At 37.7% G+C, this 27,906-nt stretch overlaps 2 protein-coding genes across 5 annotated transcripts in view; one reads left to right on the forward strand and one right to left on the reverse strand.

Annotated features, from left to right (window-relative positions):
• The window catches only part of PRKN (parkin RBR E3 ubiquitin protein ligase), a 675,053-nt gene extending 653,227 nt beyond the window's left edge, over nt 1-21,826 (reverse strand). The window contains 2 exon segments of the mRNA XM_054279727.1: nt 21,666-21,774; nt 21,776-21,826. Of these exon segments, the coding sequence (XP_054135702.1) occupies nt 21,666-21,774; nt 21,776-21,826 (160 nt within the window).
• A 98-nt stretch (nt 21,827-21,924) lies between these two features.
• PACRG (parkin coregulated) overlaps nt 21,925-27,906 on the forward strand; it is a 211,416-nt gene continuing 205,434 nt past the window's right edge. For 2 of the 4 annotated variants that reach the window (XM_054279633.1, XM_054279632.1), the window contains exons 1-2: nt 21,925-22,000; nt 22,479-22,664. In XM_054279633.1, the coding sequence (XP_054135608.1) occupies nt 22,521-22,664 (144 nt within the window). In that variant the 5' untranslated portion in view covers nt 21,925-22,000; nt 22,479-22,520. Of the gene's footprint in view, nt 22,001-22,094; nt 22,131-22,478; nt 22,665-27,906 lie in introns of those variants that run through there. The other 2 variants (XM_054279630.1, XM_054279631.1) reach the window with 2 other exon arrangements.

Raw genomic sequence — 27,906 nt, forward strand, 5'->3', positions numbered from 1 at the left:
TCTCCACCACTACTTTACACATGCACCTAGGCTCTTTGGTGCTGTGCATTTAAGGCCCAGCTGGGAGATCCAAACGTACAAGGACATGCGAGTGGGTTTGTGAGGCTCAGTGGATGTGGCAGGGGAATCAGGCTCTTCGGAGAGGAATGACAGCAGATGCCCTCCAGGGGAGATACAAACCGCGCGTCATCCCGGACTGCCACGCCGGGAACAGCTCCGGACTCAAGGAAAAGAGCTGACAGGCAGCAGCCATGGTTTCAGCTGTTTCCTTCAGATCTCTCCCAGCAGGTGTCACTACGATGTAGTATTGCTATAAAATCTTCAAGTAACAAACTTTAAAGTAGCGGGTTCCTTTTTCCCCCACCTGGCAAAGTACCTCTGTAGACCAATTATGTAAAACGTGAATAGTCGGCAACAACGAGCTTTGTGATGAGAGGGTGGGGAAAACTGTTAGTTGTGTATCATTTCCACTTCCATACAGCTGATTTTCTTCTTATAAATTGTTATACCTCTGAAAGAGATATCTTTAATGAAGTGGTTAATTTAATGCAACGCTCAGCATTCTCCTCTTTGCAGTAATGTACACAGATGGCCATATTCCAAACTCCATTAATCTATTTCAAATTGTTATAAAATGGCTGTTGAATTCTTTTCTTTGGAGAGATAAAATATATTTGTAATAAACAACAAAATTTTCTAGCAGCTGGTTCTGAAAATTAAGAAAATAACAAACCAACACAATGGGGGGAAAAGATTTCCAAAGCAGTCTCCATGCAGACTCTGACTGTCCTACCACCCAGCGATTCTGCAGGCATTCAGACACCTCAGTGTAATGTCTCAAAAATCAATAGCAATTTATTCTCTCTTTGGACCCCAAGCAACAAAAGTAAATAATACTGTCACCTGCGGTCTCCCTTCAGAACATGGTCACAAAACAGTCTTGCTACTATACCACAACCCTCCAGGGCTCTTTATCTATGCTGGCTTTGCAGATTGTATTGGCTTTCACAAGGGAGAAACACACAAGACAGCAACAAAAAGGGGTCAAGTTCCTGTACTCTGACCACCCAGGCTGCTGAACTGGAATTAAGAAAAAGGTTTGGCACCTGTCTTACTTTGGTTTCAACTACATTAATTTTATAAAAAGGGAAAAAGAAAAAATAAAAGAAACTGTAAACTGAAAAAGGAATATTAGAATGACATTTTCTCATGCAATAAAAGGGGAAGCCTAGCCGAAAAAGTTGAAACATTTGCATCATTCCTAAACTAATTTCTTAATAATTGGAGGTTTTGAAATTCACATTCCTTACAACGCTACTGAACATATGTCAGAATATTCAAAGTGATCCAGAATATTGACAGAGTTTTCAAAATCATCATAATTTGTAACCAATAATAAGGAATCAACTCCCATCTCATTATAAGACAAACAGTTTCTTTTAACTGCTCACAGCATGAGGTATATCATCATCACAGGGACTTACAAAATTTCAAACACAGGATATGAAGATATGCTCACTTAACTTCTAGTGACCCTGTGTATGTATGTACTATGGACTCGTGTCTTTCCAAGGAACATTATTTAAATATGTATTTTTTGCATATTTAATTGTCTTTGTTGCTGCATTTGTGTAAAGCCTATAGGACATAGAAATTCTCTGTTGCTTCTTAGAAATACTGATTGTTGTGGGTTTGTATATAATAAGTTCAGGATGCATCACTACCTCATATAGGCATCACATCCTGATTTAAAGCAGTCCACCTTTTCTTTTGTGGCTGTTTATATCAATGAGCACAAAGACAGAGCATGGGCTGAATGCAAAGAAAGAAGTGGAGCTTAAGAGAAAAAAATTGACCTTCAATTCCAGTTTTCAACATGGACAGTAACTGCATGAAGTAATTTCCCACTATAAAATGATAAAATGCCAAAATTTAAAAGCGCAAAACAAATAGGTGTATTGAATGGGTCTCGTAATAACTCTCATTACAAGCCAGGGCAGAATTATAATTTTTTTCAATAGGAGAAAATTAGTAAAGAAAGTGGAAAATTCCAAAATATTTTAGGTTAATATCTTAGGAGAAATAAAAATCTGCATGGATTTTATATGACCATGAGAGAAGAAATTAGGAGATCCTAAGACTGTTTATTTATACATACAGAATGCCTTTGTCTAATCAAAGGCATTCTGAACAATGTTACAAGAACTCTGGTAAAACATTAGAAGATTAATGTATTAATTATTTTAGAAATCAGGTGCAAAATGAAGAAAACCTAATAGCCACTAATGTCAAAGAAAAGCAACAAAATAAACTGAATTTTTTATTGAGTTATAAACAGAATGAAAAGGGAAAAAGGCTACAAAGATTTAATTAATTCCTTCTACTATAAGCAACAGCCACAATGAATGGAAAGTCTACTACTGTAAGAATCAAATTTAGGGTAGAGCAAAGACTGCCTCAACAGCAGATTAATATTCAATCATTTCATTAAAAACTGTAGAACTTTTAAATGAATATTTAATAACCACATCGGTATCTGAAGTCAGGCTGCTGCATGGCTGGATACTCATTCAATCCTAAGCAGACTCTTACTAGCCCCTTATAAAAAAACCTTACAGGTTAAAAAGATATTTTTATCTTTAATTTTACAAGAGCTAAACAGCATATGAGTCAATTAAGCAACAGCAAAAATCAGGAGTGTTTCTCCACTGTTCCATTTGTATCTCCCAAGAAGAGCATTTAATTTAATTTACTATTTACTCATTTTTCATTTGCAATTCTCTGCAGGCATCTGTAAATCCAGTGTTAACTACACCTAGTACTGGGAACACAAAATAGAAATTTCTGAAACAGGCTTAAATAATTTCAGAAATTCTTCTGTGGCTTTGAAGCATCTCCCAGAAAAACTCTGACAAGTGATACAGGATTCTATTGTGTTTAAAGGAACAACTCCTAGCTTGCCTCAGAGGTGATTCTCCCCATCTACTCCACTCTGACAAGATCCCTCCTGGAGTACTGCATCCACTTTCTGGATTTTCCAACATTGGAAGAATGTGACCTGCCAGAGCAAGTCCAAAAGAGAGCCATGAAGATGATTAAGAGGCTGGGGAGCACCTCCCAGGAGGACAGGCTGAGAGGGTTGGGAATGCTCAGACTGGAAAACAGAAGGCTCCAGGGAGACTTTACAGCAGCTTCCATTACCTAAGGGGGGCCTACAAGGGAGATGGAGGGTCACTTTTACAAGGGAGTGTAGGGACAGGACAAAGGGGAAAAGCTTTAACCTGAAAAAGGGAAGAGTTAGATCAGGCCTTAGGGAGAAATCCTTCACTACATGAGAAGTGAGGCACTGGAACACATTGCCCAGTTCAAGGAGCTAAAACTCACCACAACTAGAACAAAAGGGAAAATATGAACACTTGAATCAGCTCAGCACTGAATGAGACAAGTGAGAATACTGGCATGAGAAAGGTGCTGGAAGAGATTATTTAGCTGTTTTTTTGTTTTGCCTACCCATTTGAACAAGTTTCCTATATTGTGAAACTGCAAATTGAGTTGCAGACCAAATCAACTAAGACGAATGCTCAGTCACCCTAATATCACCAACTACTGATACTGCTAAATGAAATTAGATATTCTGTTGATTTTATGAAAAAAAGTTTAAGTTAAAATGCACAAACCAACGTTGAGTTAAAAACTGGAGAGATGTTTAAAAATTTTGCTAATATCATGGTGAAAGCAATACACTAGCCATCATGTGTTATAAACTATTAACTACAGGTCTGTCAGTCTCACTTCAGTGCCTGGTGAAGTTATAGATACTGAAGGTATTGAAAAACATCTGGAGGACAGTGCAGTCATTGGTCACAGCCAGCACAGCTTCATGAGAGGAAGGTCCTGCTTATCAAACCTGATTTCCTTTTATCATCACACTCAGCTGATCAGGGGAATCCAGTCAATATAATCTTTCCTTTTCCTTTTATCATCACACTCAGCTGATCAGGGGAATCCAGTCAATATAATCTTATCTCAGTAAATCTTTGGATACTGTCTCTCACAGGATCTTTCGGGACAAAATGTCCAGCACACAGCTGGATAAACACATCATGGGATGGGTGAGCAGCTGGCTCACGGGCCAGGCACAAAGGGTTACAGTGAATGGGGTGACATCAGACTGGGGACCTGTCACTAGGGGGGTTCCACAGGGCTGCATTCTCAGCCCTGTGCTCTTCAACATCTTCATAAATGACTTGGACACAGGACTGGAAGGGATACAGAGCGAGTTCACAGAGGATACAGAACTGGGAGAAACTGTCAAGTCCCTTGAAGACAGGCATGCCAAGAGACCTCAACAAATCAGGGGTCTGAGCAATCACCAACAGTATGAACAAGGGAAAGTGCCAGATTCTGCACCTGGAATGGGACAAACCCTGGATGTACAGACAGGCTGGGGAACGAGATGCTGGAGAGCAGCGCCACAGAAAGGGACCTGGGGGTCCTGGTTGATGGCAAGTTGAACAAGATACAGCAGTGCCCTGGCAGCCAGGGGGGCCAGCCCTGTCCTGGGGTCATCAGGCACAGCATCACCAGCAGGGCAAGGGAGGGCATTGTGCTGCTCTGCTCTGAGCTGGGGCAGCCTCACCTCCAGTGCTGGGGGCAGTTTTGGGTGACACAATGTGAAAACGACATTAAGCTCTAAGAGAGTGTCCAGAGCACAGCAACAAGGATGATGAAGAGTCTTGAGGGGCAGCTGAGGGCACTTGGTCTGTTCAGACTGGAGAAGACTGAGGGCAGACCTCACTGCAGTCACAGCTTCCTTGTGAGGGGAACAGGAGGGGCAGGCACTGATCTCTGCTCTGGGGTGACAGTGACAGGACCCAAGGGAATGGTCTGAAGTTGTGTCAGGGAAACATTAGGAAAAGTTTCTTCACCCAGAGGGTGAGTGGGCACTGGATCAGGCTCCCCTGGGAAGTGGTCACAGCACCAGCCTAACAGTTCAAGAAGTTTTTGGATAATGCTCTTGGGCAAATGGTGTGACTCTTTAGGGATGGTGCTGTGGAGGGCTGGGAGTTGGACTTGATCATCTCATCCAACTCTGCATGTTTTGTGATATATAGATAGATACACTCACACACGTGTGTGCATGTGTGTGTATTTCTAATAATTAACTATCATTCTCTCTCTGAAATGCTTGGGGAAAAGGTTAACTCAGGATCTTTGCTGACATAAAGTGTTCTCGTTTCACTTGTATTCAGGCAGGAATTTCTGTCATCATAATGCAAGTGAGCCCTCGCCTAATATTTACAATCTTCTGTTCATAAGGAACTAGAGTTAACAAGAATATTTACTAAGTTTGCAATCAGTTAAGCTCTCCCCTTCTAAAGAAATCTTTACAATTTGCTTCAGCTACTGAGAGCTACCCAAACAAAGAATTAAGAAAGTGAACCATTTTAGTCACTACTTTGCCAATACTACCCATAAGGTTACTGCTAATGTGGCCATTTTTCTTTAGGATGTAAATAGAAATTGTTAAGTAGATCACATCTCTTAGATAACTAGTTTTGACTGCTTATCAGTTTACACCAAATAAATATTTGCAATCTAAACACAAAAATTTTTAGAAGACATTACTTGGCACTTTCATTAAAAAGTGAAATTGACTGGATACGACAGCATGCTTACTTCCAGGCTTTCCCATCCCTTTTCTTAAAATCATGGTATATGAATTTGCTTCTAAATGAGAGCAAATCACATAATTGGGAAGCCTGAAAATAAATAAAATTTAAAAATAAATAAATAAAATTATCGAGAAAAAGCAGCATTTTATCACAAATTTGAGCACTCAATGAGATTTTTAAAAATGCAACACATTCTAAAAGCCCTAGCTTTTTATAACCCTGGAGTATGCTAACCAGCATAACTTCTAAGTTTGGGAAAACATGAGTTTGAAGGTTAATACTCCAAACTCAAGACTCCAACTGAGGTCCCCTCAGCAAGGTGCAATGCATACAGAGAAACCAAAATTTTCTGCTTGCAGTTTTGACACTGTTGGTGTATATTCGTCTGACCACCACTTCAGACTTCATTAGACACTTCTGATAGTTTAAAACTACTTTTCTCATGAAGTTTGACACACAGCTCCATAACCATTCCAGTAAACAAAACAAGAGTTCACAGCCAGCATTCTCAGAGTAGGGGTAATTTTTTTTATTTTTCAAGTTTAAAAAAAGAAAAATGTATTAAATCCAGCTACTTATGCCTTTCTTTGCATTACACTAAAATGATGCTTACAGGACAGATGTGGTTTTGTGGCTTATGGCTGAGTATAAGCAGACTGCATATTGTAATCAAGCTGTGTAGGACAGTTCATTATTTAGATTGCCTGCTGTTTCCTATTGAATGACCTTGATTCAATTCCTTTTCTCTTTACTGGGCTTTACGTATACAGAAAGAAATATTCCAATAACAAAATATTCTTTTAAAATATTAAAAGAAAATAAAGCCAGTTTCAAGGAGTGATGGAATGATTAGGAGACATTCCACTACCATGGTGTTTATCAAAACACAAGATCATATACACCAATTTCAAATCAGATTTCAACAGGACGCAACAAGGTAGGCACAGTCTGAGACAATAAGGAGAAATTACAGTGCCACATTGAATGGAAACTGAATGAGACAGAAGCTCTGCAGAAACAAACTAAAATTTATTCTAAGTCTATCCTGGAATTGTAGTAGAATAAACAAAAATTAATATATCCATTTCTAAAAATAGCTTTTTCTTCCCTTATTTGCCATCATACATACTTACCCATTCAAAAGCAGGTAACTGTTTAAGTGGTCCAGACTTCATCAAAGAGGTTAGTAATGAACTCATTTACACTTACACTCTTACTATTCTTACAAGTTAACATAAATAAGGAAATGTAACTAAAGATGTTTACCTACATGCACCATGCTTAAGAAAAAGCATCTTTGGTTGTAACGTGTTCTGCAGCTTATATTCACTTACATATTTTGCACTGCACATTCAAATTAGTTTTCTAGATTTACCCTCATCAGTATGTGAAGATGCTCCAATCAATTCCAAATTAATAGATTATGTTTCAAATAAGCAGGGTACATTTAATCAATATATTATGAAGGGTAACCAGACTGATTTTATTTGTTGAAGTACACGAATTTTTTTGACCTCACTGTCTTGATTTCTCTCAGACATTACTCGGAAGCTATAGCAGATTTGTTACAGCAACAAGACAAAGGTACAATCTAATTCATTTTCCAGATTGTGAACATGACTGTCCAAAGCACACATGTAATTATATTCTTACCTCGCAACAACATATGTTTTAGAAACACTTTTTTTAGCAGAAACCTATGATTTGATATGAACAATGCTTTTTTCTTAAAAAGAAAGTGAAATTAATATTTGCCTGTAAACACTTCTATCTTACAAATTTATTCAATTAAAACAACATTAACCTATAAAAACAATGCCCAATTTTAATGTGCTCTTTGCTTTAATACACTCTTACACCAAATGTTACAGCAACTAAGATGTTTCAGCATTTTTCACATCTTTGAAAATTTAAAAGCTGTTTATATTTGTATAATTGCAGCATTTCCCCTCACTGAAATCAATACAACTACTCAAGAAAAACATGCAGGTACATCACGTTAGCTGGATTTGAAAGAATACAATTTTATAGTCATAAGTTATTCTTCAGTGTTTTGGCATAAAGAAATAAACATACCTAATTTTGCAGTGCTTCTCAAATTTATTGACTATGAAACACATGACACAAAAGAAATCTGCCATCCTAAAGCCAAAGGAAATCATATAATGTAAAGAGCCATGACAAAATAAACACCTAGTCTTAAAATAAGAAGGAAACAAAATTCACAATCCAAAGGATTCTCCAGCTGGACAATTCCATCTCTCCTGCCATCATTGCAGACAAACACTTTTAAGATTAGTCCTTTAACAGAGGTGGGGGTCTTGAGCTATTCCAGCCTATATCTGAGCTTGTCTTTGGCCAGAAGCTCCCTGCCTACTCAGAATCTGGGCAACAGAGAAGAATATGTGCCAGCTTTACAACTACTGCTTTTCAGTGTAACATATTACCTACAAACCAATTTTTGATGTTCTAACTGAAATATTAGACTCTGAACTTCAAAAGAATCTAAACAGTTGAAGCTTAAGTAACACAGTTTTCTGCTGTAACTGGGAAATACACACAACCTCAGAAAAAACTCAGACTAAACCAAACAGTAACTTGTGAAAAAAGCAAATGTACATGTTAAGAATACAAAAGTGGAGTTGTATAGAACTAGTTCATGTACCTGAAAGTTCATGTATCTTTATTGAAAGAAAATTTTAGTACAATGAAAAGAAAGTCCTAAAAAGTGCCCAAAAGGGAAACACTAAGGTTTCCCTTAACACTAACACAGGGCAACTTTTTTTCTTAAATCACAGGTTTTCCTATTTGAAGCATTGTTGATTTGTGTGTTAGAAGTTTCAGCACATTTGTAAATGTAGGAGTAACGTGAAAAAATTGAATGTAGCTTTTGACACCTAGAAGCTGTAATATACTGTAAAAACAGACAGAATAGAAATCCCAGCAAAGCTAAATATATTATAAAATGACTGCTCACTCTGTAAGAAATATACCTGTTTCTAATATATGTATAAACTACACATTATCAAAATTTAAGTAGCTTAAGAAGTGTTTTTTCTGCAGTAAAATCAAAATTTTATTCACAACGTTTATGTAAGAACAATGACTTACAGTCAAGAGCCATTATAAATGACATTAACTAATGCACACAACGTGAAACATTCAGCATCTTATGGAAAACGAAACAGATTTTGTACAAACTTGCACTGCTAAGATGGTTTCTGCCCAGTACCAACTCTACTGCAGGTGAGGCACCAGGCACTAAGAGGGAGATAGTGCTGAACACACAAACTCTTTAATTTTACTTTTTAGTGACCAGTCAAATTAAAGTTGGATATTAAAGATCATTATGCTTTTAAGTTAAACAGTTCAGTGACAAATCATTAAAAAGAAATTGAAAAATATGGAAATATTGCCAAATAATAACAAAGGTATGAAAAAGCTCATTTTATGAAACAGTCATTTTGAAAGTAATATTCTAGAGATAAAAATTCATTATAAGGTCTTTAAAATGGCAACTAATTTTGCACATTTTACCAGTTCTACAATTCTTCATGCACTTACTGTTTTCGGTTGGAGTTAAGACCTAAGTGGTTTTTAAAAATTATTGAGGGCTAAACAGTGATGCATAAACAATACATTCCCAAGTCACCTTTTCCCCCCTTTAGTGTGAACAGGTAGGAATATGTTTTTGATGCTTTGGTGTCAAGATCAGGTGAACTGAATGGTTTTATAGAGTACATTACTCTAGCTCCTTAAGGGGCTATAAAATCACATTCAACTCGGCTTTTTATTAATAATTCATGGCAACTTCCTTAGTTCACTGCAGGGGCATCACTCCTAGGGCATCATTCCTATTGAAATAACAAAACAGGGAAAGTCAGATAAACAGTTCTACCATCAAAATGAGAAGCCACCTACCATGAACCCTGAGACTCTAAAAGCCCTCAAGAATTTAAACCCTTACAATTTTCAGGCTAAATCTGGAATTCAACATTCCTTCCTAAAAGTCAATGTTCATTTAACAGATAAGTAAAACCAAGAAAATTTTGTCTATCTAATTAAATTTGGTTTATCTGCAGATTTGAAGTGTCACATTTCCATTCATTTAGCTATATGGCATAAGAGCTATTTATGCTTTCATTACTCTGAAATAGACCATTTTAACAAGAATATTTTACTTCAATTAAGGATTAAACTAAGTATATCCCATTAAAAATATCTATGATAGAAAAATATTATGATTTGGAATTGGAACACTTTTCACTATAGTAAAAAATACCTACTAATACAGCAGTTATTTACATCAATTGTGATACACAAAGACCACAAGACTTCATTCTTCATGGTCACATAATAGACGGTTCTTACAGAATTATGTCATGTATTAGTAGCATTAGGATTTCAGTGCACACGGCTAACTAGATGGACAGATTCAGGAAAAAATGGCTTTCAATATAACCACATTAGGATAGGGACTACACACTTATTTTGTAATTTACTCAGTGGAAAAAAATTAGCTTTGATGCGTCAGTAAACCACCATGGATAAACAGCTTTATCCTTACAAACTTAATTAATTCTGGTGTAGAAAAAAGGAAGTTCACTTCAAAAGCTTAGTCTGCTCTCTGAGTAGAATAATGCCCTATGCACAAAAATGCTAGTTGTATGAAAATTCAAAATCCATCTTTAACTTTTTAAAGTAATAAGAGAACATAGTGTTTTAACTGCCTTGTCCTTGCCCCCCCAACCACATTTTGGTATTGAGAATAAGGTATTAATGAGTGGCACAGATAAAAAGCTTGAAAAGGCAAAGCCTCAGAGATGCATTGGCCTAAGTGGTTCACTGCTGTACTTTCAAAATAGAAGGAAGGAGGCTGTCTTTGTGGCTGTATCATCATTCCATAGATACATTATCTCCATAACGGCTAAAGACAAACTCTAGAGGAATTAGTCCTGAAAATGTTGGGGAAAATTAAAGAAGGTCAGGCTTTTGGGTACTGATTCTGTATCATCTACACAGTAACTATTCCCTGGTGTCTCTCTCTCACTCTCTACCTCTCTCCCTCCCTACTCAGTAACATAGTAGCCAGGAAGGTTGTGTTTTCTGGCATAAACAGCACACAGATAAACAGAATTTCATTACTGTCTTATGGAGGAAACAGTTGAGAAGCCTTGTCAAAAAGTCACTTGTTTCTTCTAAGATAGTTGTTTTTTAAATCCAGCTGGTAACCAATAGAAGTGATCCAAACTTTCCTTCTAAGAAATCAGCATTTTCTTACTTGACGGCAACATCACTGTTAACAGTCTGATTCCTTAGCAACAACACACAGCAAGTAGATGTGCACAACAGTCTCATGTAGATTAAATGAACAAGAAACCACACATTTTGACTTTTTTATCCTAATGTCCCCTTTGCACAAATGGCAAAGTAAATGAAAAGTCTCCCTGTGCACAGTGCCTCATCCTCAAAGGGCTGCCTCTTCTAATTCATGTATAGAACTGAATCAAATTTCAAAAGCTTTATTCACATGAAATCAACTATCACATTTTTTATGTGTTGCAATTTTATCCTAAATTGGTTTATAGCCCACTCTCTGCTTTCCTAGTTCAGGAAACTGATTATATGAACAGTTCTAAAATAACACATGTGAAATGAATCAGGAATTGACACTAAATATCATTGCACACAGTATTACACAAGGACAGCTTAGGTTCTTACCAGAATTACAGCAATTGTTCTACTATTACCCATTGAGAGGGCGTAATTTTTCCTATTTTATTTACATTAAAAAGAACTACTGAGTTCTTATTATTGAAAAATCAGGAATGGACAGCATATGTTGTAACTGTTGTCACTGACAGATGAAAGCAGGGAAATGCCACGCTTTCAGAAATGAAGTACAACATGAGAAACATTTTAAGTCTGTCACCAAATACAACTTATACCACAAACAAGGATTATTTGTAGTATTTGAGTGTTACTTGGCATTTTTAATGTAAAACTCTACACAACTGAGAATAATAAAAAAAAAATCACAGATGTAGTCATGACAATTTTAAGACGCCAGTATCCCAAAACAGCATGCTCACTTTAATGCAAGCTACATGACTTTCCATCAGGATATTACCCAAGAATTCAAAATCTCTTCAAAAGGGACAGTATGTTAATACAGCAAATGTTAACTTATTTGATGCAATATTACAGTAACTATATAGTTTTAAGTACAATTTTAAAGTATCTGAATCTTATTTTTAAATGTGGAATTATTTTTGTTGCCATATCTATAACAAAACCCAGCAAATTTAATCCTGAGCCTAATTCAGAGGTGCAACTTCATAATTCCTAAGCAGAGTTGCACACACCCATAGTAAAATCAGCTGGTGTTTAGTATATGTGACTCAATAATTCTCAGGTACAAATGGGCACATAAAGTTATGGGCTGAGGAAGCTGAATTTGGACAGCACAGGAAAACTTTAGGAGCAGTGCTAGGATCAACTGTGTGAGTGATTGATTTTGGTATATGTTACTTAAGTCTTGTATTTGAGGAACAAGACAACAGAAAAAGCTCCAGAAGCACTTCTCCTGAGCTTCAGGTGTTTTATGAGATGGATGTGGCCAAAGCACCATGCCATACTTGAAAATTTTGAGTTTTAATGTTATTTCAGAGCACTCTACTTTTATAAGGCTGTAATGTGTTTTCATTTTACCTGTACTGAGAAAAAAAAAAAAAGGATAACAGCAGGAAAGCAGTTTTCTAAGAAAGGGAGGCATAAAATGTAAACATAATGCAACAAAGAAGCAAAGCAAATGAAAAAACTCTCTTTTTCCTTTATTAGAAATAAGGGAAACAGATTGTGCTCATCTTGCTTTAGGGCCAAGAGTCTCAGTGTATGGAATTCAGCCAGGCTCCAGCACACAGCTCACTATGGAGTTTTGCTGTGTTAAAAAGTAAACCAGATGGGATATTTGCTTCCAACAAGATCATTTTAATGGAAATTGTTAGAAGTACTGTAAAAGAAAGCTGCACTTTTCAGCTTCATCTGCTATTTTATTGTGTATTAATAAGGGCAGGTAGAATGAAAAGTAGACTATGAAAACAAACCACAAAAATTTGAAAATTCAAAACATTAATCATTAACCAAGTTTTGAATTTATGTGCCTCAGAACACCAACTGCTTTCATAAAGCACACGCCAGGCTTAAGCCAAATCTCAAACAGTAGCAGAGGTAGTGTGAATAAAATGTTCTAAAATTATGTAAAGTGAGTAAAAAAGAATAAACTAAAAGGTTAGCCTATAGCTTCATACAGCTTGAAGAAAAAATATGAAGCAAGTCAACAGACCAATACAGCAGGGCCTTGTGAGACCTAACAGACTCAGTGCTTTTGTTCAGGATCATTAAGATAACATCTCCTGTTCTTAAAAGACCCCATATTTTCCAGATGACCTAAAAAAAAAAAGGAAAAAAAAAACCAAAAAAGGTAGATGAGGTGTAGTTCTACAGTTACAGACTTCTTGTACATCTGACTCATTATTTTTAAAGTACTGTACCCAAACTGTGCTAGAGCAAAATGAAAGAACTAGGTTTTTTGTTGTTGGGTTGTGGGGTTTTTTGTGGTTTGTGTTGTTGTTGCATCAATATCTTAGACTATAGCCCTAAACTTTTTGTGGCAGTAAACAGCTTTTTTCAATACAAGCTACACCCATTTCATCACAGCAACAAAATCACTCTTAAAGAAAGATAACAGGCAATTAGGGCAATATTTTGTAAACAAAGTAGCTTAGACACAAATGGGACCCATTACTGCTGAGAAATAGGGTCAGTTATATATAGAGAGAAGCTCATGGTTGAATTATCCCAATCCCAATGGTACCCAATCCCAGGTACCATTACTGTTTGCCAAGTAATGATACCTACCACTAAAAATTTACCACTAAAATGATAGTATATGTTTTATTTTTTTAAATTTTGCTCTCAGACTAAGCACTGCTCTAAGCTTCCTTTTCTTCTTCAGGAACTGGTTCTGCCAGACTGAAAAAAGTTCTAGTCAGGCTTTGACTTTGTCTTACCATGTTGCTTCAATCAGCCAGAAAGCAGATTGGAATGAAATTGATATGACTGGATAAAAGAAAATCAAATTTTTTCAACATTTAGTTTCAGTAATCTAATTATGAAGCTTTTAGTAATAGTGTAATTACTTTGAAGTTCTGAACATATGTTTCCACTGAGAGTATTCCACAGAGGACACTGTATCAGAAAAGGGAAAGAATGTAAACATAAATGCACCAAAAATATTTCAGCTCATCAAAAAAATTAAAATTGAAAGGAGAACCATATGCCAGAGATGCAATATGATGTCCAATATGAACCACTTTTATTTCCATCATGAACAGTCCTTTAGTTTAACACCAATGAAGAAAATGGAAAATAACTTTCCCATGACATCAAAGCACACTACCAAAACGTTACTGGATTGGCACATATAAAAAAAATGAAAATACACATGTAAAATTATTATGACAAAAAGCAGCTGAATACTATTCCTTGAACTTTGAGGGTCTAAATGTCTCTTCAGATGGAAAGGATGCCTTAGAGAAATAGCTTACACAATAGGCCTAAAAAAGCCCAGGCATCTCAGTTTTTTGTGATTCTTATTCTTGTGAATTTAGCTCTATACACTTAAAGTTATTAAATCTGAAGTATTAGATATGACACAAGACAGTTTTATTGGTTAAATTTAATTTTTAAAAAAAAGGAATCAGTGAACTAAGAGTGGAAATTCACCACTGAGCAAGACATTTAGAAATACTAAACAAAAGATATAGAAAACAGAAGCACAGACAGGAAGACACTGAAAAAAACCAAAACAAACAACAAAAACAACAACAAAAAACCCATCAAACAAATAAAAGGAAGTATGGAAACTACATCATAATATAGAAAAGTTTTACTTTTAACAAAACATTACTCACACTGATCATTACAACAATGGTGAACAAAGCAGGAACATTTTTGTTACTGGAAAGACAACTTTGCTTTTTGTTTGTGGTTTTTACATATCACAAACAATTTACAATTGCAAATGAATTTGCTTCAGTGCCCTTCTATGTCATCAACAGCAAGCTTAGTGCACATGCCTACTTTTACACAATACACAAAATCCCACTCTCAGCAGATAAACTAAAGCAAAGGAGGATGTCCAACTCTTGTGGCAACAAACACATTGTTCATACCACTTTCACAAAACCAGCACAACCAACAGCTTTTGATAGCAACTGCTCTCTAAAAAGTTCTACTTTTATTTTCTACACATTAATACACTTTAACCTTGCTGTCCTTTCAACTGCCATGTAATGACAAGCTCTTTTCTCAATGAGGATCTTCATTCATCTTTATCAGCTTCAAAAATTCTTAAACAATAAATCAACTTCTTAATGCCTTTCTTTTCTCTTTCATTGGCCAAAGGGTCTAGGCTTAGAACTTCGAGGTAAAAACAAATCATGTGTCTCCAAATCATAAGGGAATGTCAAAAGAAGAATAAAATCCATGGAATAAAACAAAGCACACACAATATTTTTCTTTTTTTTCTCACCAGCAGATCTATACTATAGGGACAAATAATGTATAAAGAAAGAACTTTTGACATATTCCTAAAATAAACACACAATCCCGTAGGTCAGATTTCCAAAATCAGGGTTAAAAAGGGAACACATTAATAGCAAGGCACTTGTTGAAAATGTTCATTTGGTAACCACCTTCCTTTTCATAATTTCAACTTAGCTCAAACCAGCCAAGGATAGAAAATCAAGTCTTCCTCAACAATCAGAACAGGAATACAGTCAAGAAGTATGGTAAAAACTGCAGAATCCAGACAATTTATTATGGACATGTTTAATGGGCAATGACCCATCATACTTTTTAGATATGTGTATATCATCGTCCTTGTTTTCCCTCTTTCAAAGGTAAATGGAGAAGAAAATACTGATATATAATATTATAAATTCAGAGATCATCAGAGGTCATGAAAGCTTTTGAATAGTTTTAGAGTCAGAGTTTTAAGATTTCCATCATTGAAATTGCTAGCATGAATAGAGGTGTTATATTCTGCAAACAGCCTCAAACAGTTTTGAAGTCCAAGAGCAAGCTTTTGACATTAAAAAGCCCCAAACTACTTAGAAATAAAAAAAACCAGGAAAAGAGTTAGCAGCATTAATTTCTCTGAAGCACATAATTTATGGTGCCACTGTTTTGGAAGGCATTGTGATATATGGAGAAGAAATTGCTGATGATTTTATGGCTTATCCATTATAGGCATGTAGCCACTGTAAAAAAGACACCACATAAAGCTACTATGTGTATTTAATGCATCATAATTGTGACAAGTTATTTATGCCATCTTTTGTCTGAATTAATGAGAAATCATTAATAAAACTGCCTTGTTCAAGAAAATATGCATGTTTACCAGCACAAATACCAGCTACCACTGTACATTATTGCTCAAGGCATGAAATAAAAGGCAGTTTCATGATTAATTCTTCATTTATTTCTACCCTTTAGATTGCTATCATCAAATATTTGAATGATAGCTGGAGAACTTAAATGATTCTTTGTCTCTTGTCATCTTAAGAGAATTTGTAATAGCATGGCAAATATTTCAGTTACTTTCATATGCCTCAAAAAACAATTTTGATGCTACAATTTCTCCTGGGTGAAGCTTTAACAATACTAATGTAGACATGAACACAATGATTAAGAAAAGAGATGCAACACAAGAGCTACTGCTTAAAAGCCAGTTTAGTACAATCAGGCAGGTTTCAGTCTGCTTCAAAAAGTGCACAATAATTATTTCTCAACCTTGTCCAACCTCAAGAATAAAACAGACAAAAGAAAACTGATGCATTCTTCTACATCAGATAAACCTAATGGATTTTTTTCCTTATTTTGTAAGGCCACCCATTGTTCCACTCCTTTAGCACTGATCAAAAGACAGAAGAACTGGGAGGGGCCTGAACTACATTTGGAAACTGAAAAATTGTAAGAATATTATAGATTGTAAAGATCATATTAAAATTTAGTTACTTAATGATTAGAAGTCCTCATAAAGCACAAACATTCGCAAGATGCCCCATCCACACTGTAGTTCAGAAATAAGAAATGGGGTTGTGAAACCACTGACAATTGTGTAAGTAAAGCTTGCCAACATACTATCTCCAAAGTGGAGACAGATTGTAGAGACTTTCTGTGAATTCTGGCTATGTAGCTGCCCCTTTCTTACTTTTTCTCTTCTTCTTTTAATGGAAAACTTCATATATCACTGGCTGCATTTTATGTTAGAAGTTGATTTTCAGTCCAACAATACTTATATACAGTACATAGTAACAACAACAATTGATGGAAAATACTTAATTTATCTATTTTACATAAACCTGTCTGGCAAAGTAACAAACTTCCCAGTAATGATTTTAGTCTCCCTTGGGCTTCTCCTACATATAGCAACTTGGAAAATCTGCACCGTTCTGGGTATTGTTTGCACCTGTGGCCAGACCATTTATACATCTGAGAGTTCCATGATACAGGGTGTGGAAGCCCAACTAACTTACTTCAGTAAATGGGGATACATGTGTTTCCAAATAAGAAAATTACCTCTTGAGGCAGTGTTACAGCAACAGAATAAAATCATGTCCTTAGCTTTAAACACATTTACAAAACACATTCTTTACCTTGGCAAGGACTCTTAATCAGTAGCGTTTGCTGTTACACTTTCCAAATTTTTTTTCTCAATTTCCATATTTTGTTAGCAAAGGCCTTTTCCTAGCTGTTTCTCAAAATGAGTGTAATTTGAAACTCTTAACTTCATTCTCATCCCACAGATAGGCTGGACAAAAGCATTGTGCATTGGATACTCTATTTACACATTACATGCAAGTAAGCATGGCAATAATGTAAAGAAACTGCCAGATCAATTTTCTCTAGGGCCCTATCTGAAAAATTCAAAACATTGCATCAGAATATCCTTAGCCCCTGCTTAGTTAGTCTCCAGTGTCTTGATATTATAATACTGTTATTTTGCCATCATTAAAAAAAAAAAATTAACCAGAAATACCAAACAAGCAAAAACACACACCCCACTTTTCCTCCCCCTATTAATTGTCTTCCAAAAAGAAACCCAAACAAAAATTCTTGTCATCTCCCTTCATGGAAACAACAAAATCCAGAATACTTATGTATATCTAGCAAAATTCAGCTGTCTTTTGAAGATATCCTACTTCAAATGATACTAACTTTATAACTTTGTTATATATATATATTACTATGTTATTACTATGTCAACAAGTTGTTTACTAACTTACTAACAATAGCAAAGCATTTTGTAGGAAAATAATCATTAAAATATAATCCAGTAAAACACAAACTGTGTCAAGATGCAATTCTGTTCATGCAGTCCAATACAGTGACCCTAGGAGAAGGGAAAAAGGCTCAAAACAAACTGAGCAAAAGAGGTCATGTATTTGAAATGCAAGTAGCTTTTGATCTTCCAAGGTTTAGGTTTTGTTTAATCAAACTAACTATCAGCCAGATTATTCCACATGCTCATGAACCACAACTTGAGCTATAACTCCAGTATTATAGTCCAACTATCCATAGCATTAGAACACCAAAATGCCAACAGAAGAAAAAATACCCAAAATTGCAGCATGGGATCAAAATATCTAAGTAGAAAACTTCTAAAGTATTTTTCCTTTGGTTGCTACATTAGTACCTTTATTATAATAGTGCCATGTATATAAATATATTCAGGGAAATTCTGAAAGGGTTTATTCTTATTTTGCTTCCTCAAGGTTATTTTCATACCAATGAGAAATATTTATGTAGAAAGTAGATTACCAACACGCTGAAAAAGGGTGCAACACAGAGGAGTGATTGGTCATCCAGATAGCTCAAACTTTCACCCAGGCTCCCATTCTCCCTTAACCTGATTACTGCTGGATGAATCATATTTCACTGTCAAAGCCCTTCGCAACCTGTCGCTAGCACCACCTTCATCTCTCATTCACCACAGAAATGCTGAACTGCCACTGTTAACTATATAGAGCCCATCTTTCACATTTTTAAAACAGCTTAGGGTCTTCTCCTGGGTTTTTTGCTTTTTGAGAGATATTTTCTGAAAAATTCCACAAAGCTGTCCCAGGATCTTCCTTCAAAATCAGTTTTGCTTTTTAATTTTTCCCCCCAGAACAGATGTTAAAGAATGTGACATTATTGCCAGGGGTGCTGACTAAGAAATAGATCAGCTAATCCAACTGCAGGTTGTCACTTCCATTCCACCAACACCATTTTTCAGCTGATCCAATAATAAGCTAATAAATAAAATAAAGAATAAACTTTAAAAACCCACCTCAAACAATTCCCCAAATCTATGATGGCCCTTGGCAAGTAGAGCTATGACAAGCTATGTCACTTAACTAGCTCAGTCCAGATTCAAATTACCATTTAAAGAACCTGAATGTGCACAAGTCTATATGACCTGGTCTGTGAGAAATGAAGAGAAAAAAAGATAGAAAATAAAAAATCAGTTAAAGGAATTATCATGCATACAAGTATATTATGGCATTAACTTATGAGGACATAAGACACTTCTAGAGATAAAAAAATGTGAAACATTTTGGAAAATATACCGTGTGTTTCATAGAAAAATTCTTTTGAATACTGAGGTTAAAAAAAATGGGCAGATGATTATCTCACCCTTGCCCTACTGCCCCCAATTTTTGTTAGGGCATTCTCAGCTCGCAAATGTTTAGAGGAGTGTTTTCAGAAGGTCTCAAAGCAGGCTATTCGACTAGGTCTCCCTATCACATACTTTGAAGATGATTCTTTTGTTTTTGGGGGGTGGGGGAGGGTGTCATGATTTTGGCTGGGATAGAGTTAATTTGACTTAGACGTGAGTACAATAGTGCATTTCGAATTTAGTATTAGAATAATGTTGGTAACACACTGATGTTTCAGTTGTTGCTAAATAGTGCTTAGCAAAAATCAAGGACTTTTCAGTTTTCCATGCTCTGTCAGGGAGGACGCCCATAAGGAACTGGGAGAGTGTGGCCAGGAGACAGTGACTCAAACTGGCCACAGGGATATTCCACACCACACATCATGCCCAGTAGATAAACTGGTGGGAGTTGGTCTGGAGGATGGGCTGGCATTGGCCAGTGAGCAGTTTTATTCTGCATCCCTTGTTTCTCTTGGGTTTTACTCCTCTCCCTCCTCTTCATTACTATTATCATCATCATTAGCATTATCAGTATTTTTATTCCTTTGTTTCAATTATTAAACTGTTCTTATTTCGCCCGCAATTCTCCTCCCCACCCTGCTGCTAGGCAGGGGAGGAGGGGGTGAGCCAGCGGCTGTGTGCTACTCAGTTGCCAGCTGGGGTTAAACCAGGGCAGGTTCCAACTCATGTAAAGCTGTGTTTTTAAATTTGCAACTAATTGGTCTGTACATCTCATGATCAATATTCACAAACGTTTCCGTCTGCCACAGTGAAAATAAAATTATCATTCCTCAGTCATATAACATTTATATTCATGAGCAGTAAGTAAATATTTAGATTTCAGTGTGAAGCTAGAGGCATCAGCTCTGTAACCACATGGGCAGTCCCTTAGGTACACTCGAATTACTTTTCTGAAGCATTCAAAAACAAACACACACTGCAGTTCTGCAAACACATGGATTTTATATAGCACAGCAATACCTCAGATCAGCAGATGACATTGCAAAATAGAAACACTGGGATACTGACCCTCTGTGCTTTCCTTAAGCCAAGCCTTCAATTTAAAATGCTCTCTACTACATAAGAAAAAAGTTGCTCAAATGACAAAGTCTTCTATGAAAAATTCCACAACTAGGAAGAGATCATTTGAATTAATACGCATACAGAGTGAAAATACTGGACAACTGTTTATAATCTTCTTTTTATCTTTAGCAAAGGTGAAAGAACATTAGCTATACACCTGCAATCACATACTGCTAGGAAAAAAATGAATGCCTGAAAGACCCACAGCATTATTGGAAACTTTTGAGATGTTCAATTTAAAACCAATAAATATTTTCACAACAAAAAGCAGTTTTCAACTTGAGTAGGGAGCAACTATGACACCAATACTGATGAAGAAACAGGAGGCCTGAGGACAGCAAAGAATTGCTAAAATGCATGTGCATCCACTACATTTTATAGGTTTTACTTTAAATAATTCTCAAAACTGAGAAAGTTAAAGCAAGATTAAATGTGTAACAGGAAGGTTACAAAACAGATCCCATAATTTTGAACTCTCCAGGTATGGATTAATCTTTTAAAGAAGAGAAGAAAACCCAGTGCTGAAACAACCGAGTCACGCTTCGCACCAGCAGAAAGTAGCTCAAGGACCAAAGGGTCACACTCGCAACACCATGAAGTGTCAAAAGTTTCTTTTTTTCCAGGTCGCCAGCAGTACCACGCCAGACTAATAACACGTATATACGCTGGCAAGGCCAAAAAAAAGTTCGCATATCACACAAACCTTGCCGAGAAGCATTTACAATCGATAAACTGAGAAAGAATAAAAAGCGGTTTTAAAACGACCTCAGTCCCAAAGCCTGGCCAGCCCTTTTACCCCTCTACCGCGGGGGTGAAACAGGAGGGCAGTGACCCCTGTCAGCACTTTGGCCCCCGCGGGTCCTGCCCGGCCCCGCCGCGGCTTAAGCAGCGGGCACAGACCGAGGGCAGCCCCAGCTCGCCTCCGCTCTGCCGAGACACCGAGGGGGACGGGCGGGGACCGAGGGGAAGCAAAGGGAACCAGGCCAGCCCCCGCCGCCCCCAGGGCGGCAGACCAGGCAGCAGAACCGACAAGAGCAGCAACCACAGCGACAGCAGAAGGGAGGCCGGAAGGGAAGGGGCGGGGAGGAAAGGGCGGATCCTTATCCGGGCTGGCCCCGCTCCCTGCCGCGCTCACTCACCGATCATGGCGGCGGCCGCGGCCACGCGAGAGGACAGCGGCGACGCATGCATGCACGCGCGCGCACGTGCCGGCCGCGCCCGCCGCACCAGCACTTCCCCTGCCGCAGCCGTGGGGGGGCTGCGCGAATGTGGCCAGGGTGGGCCGGCCCTAAACGCGCATGCGCCTCAGCGAGGGAGGTGGAGGCGCACGCTGGGCTCTCTGGGTAGCGTAGTCCCTTGACAGCTCACACCCGCACCGGCTCTTCGCACTTCATCGCCTCACATTTCCCCCACGCACCGCTAATGACTTTCTCGTTAATTGCTGTCCGCCGCCCCGGTGTACGGTGCACCGGGGGTAGGTACAGCTGTGCGGGACCGGGCGGTGCCGACGGGGTTATCTGTGATTCCCGTCCCACTTCCCCGGCCGGTTGTTGACGCGTTGCCTGGCGACGGCAGCTTGGCCGGGGGACCGCGCGTGGCGGCAGGTGCCCAACGGAGCCCGAGAGGGACCCGCAGGGCCGGAGCCGCAGGGGAGGCAACGGCGGGCGGGCGGGCGGGCGGGCAGGGGCGAGGACTCCCCGGGGGACAAGGACATCAGGTGGTGATGAGGGGCTGGACACGGCGGAGGGAGGGGGACGAGCTGGGGTGGTGATGCAGAACGGGACTTAGTGCAGGGGCGAGAGGCAGGCAGAGGGGGTCTGTGAGGGGCAGGGAAGGCGGAGGACGGCTGTGTGAGGGGGTCGCTGGATGTGGAGTGGAGGGAGCGAGGCTGCACCTGCTGCCTGCCCTAACTCGCCGGGCACGGGGCGCTGATGTTCCCTTGTTTTTTCCAGTCCGTTATTTGCATCTGGTCCGCCGTGGGCGCCGGTGGGGAAATGGTAATGGAGGAGGGACGTCCGGGCCCCTCAAAACCCGCCGGTGACAGGCGGCCCCAGAAGCGGGAGAAGAAGGACAAGCAGCACGACAAGCAACAGCCCTGCGAGGGTTTCAGTATTAAAGCCATGATGAAAAACAGCGTGGTATGTTTGCTGCTAGCATAGAGGTGATAGTAATTAACTCAACTTGTCCAAGAGGCGTAGCAAGTTAGAGCTGTGGATAAAACATGTCAGGAAGGTGTGCAAGTTGTTAATACCTTATCTGGAGTTTGCTGGTTGCTGAAATTACCCTCAGGCTTTGCAGAAGTATTACCGCAAGGTAACTCTCTGTGCCTGTGAGAGTTGTGATGCTTTTGCTAAGCACTTTAATTTGGTGCCACAAGTTTTTTTGGCTTTTTTTTTTTTTAGTTTTATTTTTTTATGGTTTTGTATTGGCAGCGCACAGCCTGTTAAACTGAAAGCTTATATGGAATTGTGTGTGAGGCTTACTGCCTCCCACTTAACAAAATGCTGTCAAGTGGTAGTGCAGTATTTCTCAAAAGTTTCAGTACACTGGCATAGTGTATGAAATTGATGTGAATGTCACATAGGATGGTCACATAGGAGATCTAAAAAATAGATTAATAGATTTTTTTAAACAAGCTTAGAAAATAATGAAAAGCTTCCGCACTATCTAGGAGAATACTAAACAAACAAACATTAGTTCTCCAACTTGCAGTTCAAAGACTGGGAAATTGATCCAACAAGTAACAGTTACAATTTCTAATGAACTTGGAGGCTTGGGAGTTAAAATAGTGGTATAAAGGCCCTTCAAATCTCTTTATACTGTTTTATTTGTGTACCTTTATCAGAATTTAGGAGTTAAAAAGCTTCAACTAGTACAGAGTACAGATGTTCAACATGTGAGTGGATGAGGTAATATTACCATAGGTCTCTGCCTAAACTCCTGGATTGTATTCTTCATTTGGACATAGTTCAAAGTGTTAGCAAAGGCTTGAGTCCTCAAGGGTTTTTTTTCAAATCTATAGAGTATTCTGACAGCTGTTATGAAATACATTATTTCCCTTTGTTTTGCTGAAGTGGTCTTTCTGGTGCAGTCTCTCTTATCTGCAGGATCATCCTCTTAAAAACCCAAGCAAGCATGTCTTTAAAGAAATTTTAAATAGAGTGAAAGTTGCAAAAACTTTCTCCTAATTACTAAAACTACAACATATTTCACCTTAATTGGAAAAAACCAAGGTGAACACAACTAAATAATCTCTTTGTTTTAAAGATTGTTTGATTTGTTTGTTTTTATTCTAGCAATGCATGGAATGAACTGTAATACTTCAGCAACCTTTAGGATTAATTTTTAAAATATGTTTCCTGTTCTCTGAAAAAAATTCAAGTAATGGATATTTGGTTGTTTACACCTAGATATGTAAAAGACAATTTTGTCTAGAAGAATCAGCCATTTCAGTAGAGTTTGAGAAATACATATTTAATTTTAAAAAAGGAGCTGTGACTTGTGAAAATAACTAACTATGAGTTTAATCAGAAATCAGGTTTGCTTTTAAATATTTATAGAATATTAACTTTTATGGCTGCATTTCTAACTTCCTGAACATGAACAGACCATTAAATCATGTGATACTGCCATTAAGCAACTGCATACAGGTAAATCTTCTGCCTTTGCAGCTACTCACAGAATAACAGAAATTATTTTTTTTGTCATGGACATCTGGAAATCATCTAACCCAACTTCCCACTTGAAGTGGCCCTGTCACCAGCGCCCAGATCAGGTCAATGATGGTTTTTCCTAGCTAAACTGTGAAACCTCCCAACATCAGGGATTGCCTGACCTCTCTGAGCTACCTGTTTCATTTCTGCCCTGCTTGTCTGCCCCCTTGCTTGCCCTCTCAGCCTTTCAGAGCTCAGGTTTACAGTGTTCAGACCTGCTGCACACGTTCTACTCATAACTGCATTGGAAGCTCTGAAACTCTTAGTGGTCTTGGGAGATTCATAGTGCCAGGGCTATGTTTTGAAAAAGCTCCATCTGCAGTCAGGCAGCCACCAGAATATTTTCCAGTTGGTGTGCAAAAAAAGGAATATCTCACTGCCTCGCTGTCTGTGCAGAAGTGGGACTTCCTTTTTACTTTTCCAACTACCTTTTAATTGGAGCTTTAGATTTATTAAGTACTCACTTGTCAGAGGTTGACATCTTTGATGAAGTTCTCATGGAAGGCTTGGGAGTTGACTGGAGGGTTGAAAGCACAGCAGGAATATCTGGTTACAACATGGTAATTCTTTTTGTTAACAGCGTGATAAGGCACAGGGTTAAACGTGTTTGGCATCTCCAGGTCAAACAATGAAGTATTGATTAATAGCCTTTGGTGCAAGCATGTAGTTAGTCTTAAACTCTTAGTGTAGTCTTAACAGATTACCATTATGCATATATGACTGTAAATATTGTAGTAAGTGTTCCAGAATTCTTTATGTTGCTTGGGCAAAGAGTGTTTTACTAAGCTGTTTTTCATGAATGTTTCTGAATAAAGTCTACTTTCATAGTCAGTAGTAAGTGCAGAAATTAAGTAGATACAGTATTTAAGACTTTTCTCAGCTCTCACTAAATCCAAAACTCACTTAGTGAAATGCAATGCTTAAATATTCACCTGAATAAAAATGTTCCTGAACGGAATTAAGGGTTTAAGTTATTCCAAAACTGTAAATTTATATAGCCATTTATTTTAAAAGCAAGGTTCAATAAAGGTCTTCTATAATAACAAGCTGCATTTACATTTTAATTGTTTTGTCCTCCAGTGGAATCAAGCATGTTATGTGCTCTTACTTCAGAGGTACTGCATGTAGAATTAGGAACACAATTAAAAATAAATGTATAGACTGGCCAGTATAGAAGCGTCTGAATGTGAATGTGGACAGCAGGAAGATATCTCAGTTCACTTCTGATTCTCTCTAGATGATATTTTCCTATTTTCTGCAATGAAAGAGAACAGAATAAAGTGTCCCACTTTTCTGTAATGCACCAGTGGTAAAAGCACTTTTTCAAGGACAGAATTCATTTTAGTACTTAAAGGAAACAGTAGAAAGATAATTCCTATCTATCTCCCAATTTTACCAGATTACTATTACATTCATGTGTTCCATGACATCAGTCAGAATTTGCCTTCAGGAACAGGCCACAGGGATAGAATGAGAGCGTTTACTAGATGGCCTTAGAAAGGAAGGGATGCTAAAAATTGTTTCTGGATTTCTAAAACCAAAGCATCTATTCAACCTTAGAGAGTCTTTGCTATGTATAGGGCACAGCTTTCATCTCCTAAAAAAAGCGTAATTGCTCTTAAGCAGAAAAATCATTATTTGTATTGCAGCTCTGGATTTTCACTCTTCTGTTCTGCATTTAGGAGTCTGCAGTCTGTATGTATGGGGACGAGTTCTCAATCTTTGTACTTTAAACACTTCTCTCAAGCCATTTTCAATAATGTGTGTTGTGAAGGGCTTTCTTACCCTTTACCATTTGATAATAACTCATAGCAAAAGTTTCATTTTAACCATGATGTGATTTGTTTATGTTCTGAGGTTTGTGATTTGTCATTATATTTATATTCATCCACACTGCATAACCAAGACTACTTTTGTTATTTACCTTGTAGCAGTCGAAGTTTCTGATTTGATTTTGAGGCTATAAGAAAGAATAGGAGAAAGAAGTTGTATCTTTTGATCATAACAGCTAATGTATTGGAAAAAGCAGTGTGTTTTGGGGCATATAGATGTCAAGTTAAAGGAGTGTTTTGATAAATATATATTGAGAAGTAGTACATCTGTCTTGGAGGAACTTCTCCAGTTTAACAATAGCGATTGTGTACAATCTACAAGTACACTTCAGTGAACACTGTGAGACAATTTAAACTGTCAGTACTCTGGAAGGCAATCCTATCTTCTTCCTCTCTCAGGCTGTTTAGTGCTGCTGCCTGTTGTTGTGTCCTCATTTGTACAATGTTGAATGCTCATAGAACTGATCCTGCTGAAAGTACTCCAGCCTGTTAAAGCTCACAGTGTTGAACTGCTGTCTGTAGGATTGAGGCAAGCAAGGCTTCTGCTTTAACAAGGCTCATCTGTTTTGCCCTTCTCCCTGTCCTGACTGCATGCTTCTATCTCTCCTTTTGCACTGATATTGTTTTTTCTATATTTATAGAGTAAATTGGATCAGCTGTAACAGCTCTTAAAGAGTTAATATATGCAATGAGAAGGGAAGCGGGAGAGTGTCAGCGCAAGCTGTGTGTTGGGGAATGAACCCTCTTGGCAACATTGCAGTCTTAATTCACTTAAAACCAGTATGACACCAAGTTCTAGCAGGGTAATTCCACAAGCATTTACAGCAGCATAAACTTGCAGCACAATTGAAAGGTGTTTTTCTCATCCCTGAACATTTATTCTTTGTGCAATATGAACTTTTGTGTGGCTTTGCAGCGAACTGGACGGGGGCCCTGGTTAAACCTTGATTAAAAGCAGCTCAACATTTTTTTTTAATCTTTAATAGCATTTTAATAGACTTGACATAGACTTATATGTGAACTTATAACAGTATAAGCTCACAAAAGTTGTCACTGCTACAGCCCTGCCTGTGTCTGCTGCCTGTTTGTACCTTCTCGTTTGTGCCAGTACACAGTCATCCCTCTGGATTAATGAGGCACTTCAGTTTCATTAGGTTCAAACATGAAAAGCTCCAACACAAGGAGGTTTTTATTTCCTCTCATAAGGTTAGATTCCTTTACAATTGCATGCTCATATTTACTGTAATGACCACTTTGATAGTATAATGTAAATGCAGAATATACAGAAGAAATAGGAATGCTTAAGACCATAATTTCCTCAGAAAGCTTCTATTTCATGTTGTGTTTTCAGCCATAACCTAGATGACTTAATCATACTGCTCTTATTTTAAAATACCTTAAAGTCAGCACTTTATTTTTGTGAATGTGATGAAAGGTTGGTATTGTTCATAGTTGCAGTGAGGATGAAAAGAGCAGTTTCTTACCAAAATCATTAAGAAATCATGCTGCTTCATTTATGCAAATTTGTTAAGCATTTGAATCTCTAGTAAATCTTCTCTTCTAATTCAGTCATATGACTTGAAATAGTTAATAAGTAAGTTATCAGTTAGACTCTGTTTTGTGGTTTGATCGACAATTCTTGTCTTAAATCACTTCATGTGATTCATGATATTTTACATGGAAAAAGACCTTGGGAGGTTTTAAGTTTCACATTTAGAGAAGGTAAAAGTAAATTGGTTTTAAAGCATTTTGGCAGTGCTTTTTCAAAACTCCTGTACTAAGTACTTTTTTATGAATTAATGAATAAAATATTCTAACTGGAAATTATTATGGAG

Source organism: Melozone crissalis, unplaced genomic scaffold, assembly GCF_028551555.1.
Source record: "Melozone crissalis strain CALT ecotype California unplaced genomic scaffold, PUWL_Pcris_2 ptg000027l_1, whole genome shotgun sequence".
Taxonomy (NCBI): Eukaryota; Metazoa; Chordata; class Aves; order Passeriformes; family Passerellidae; genus Melozone; species Melozone crissalis.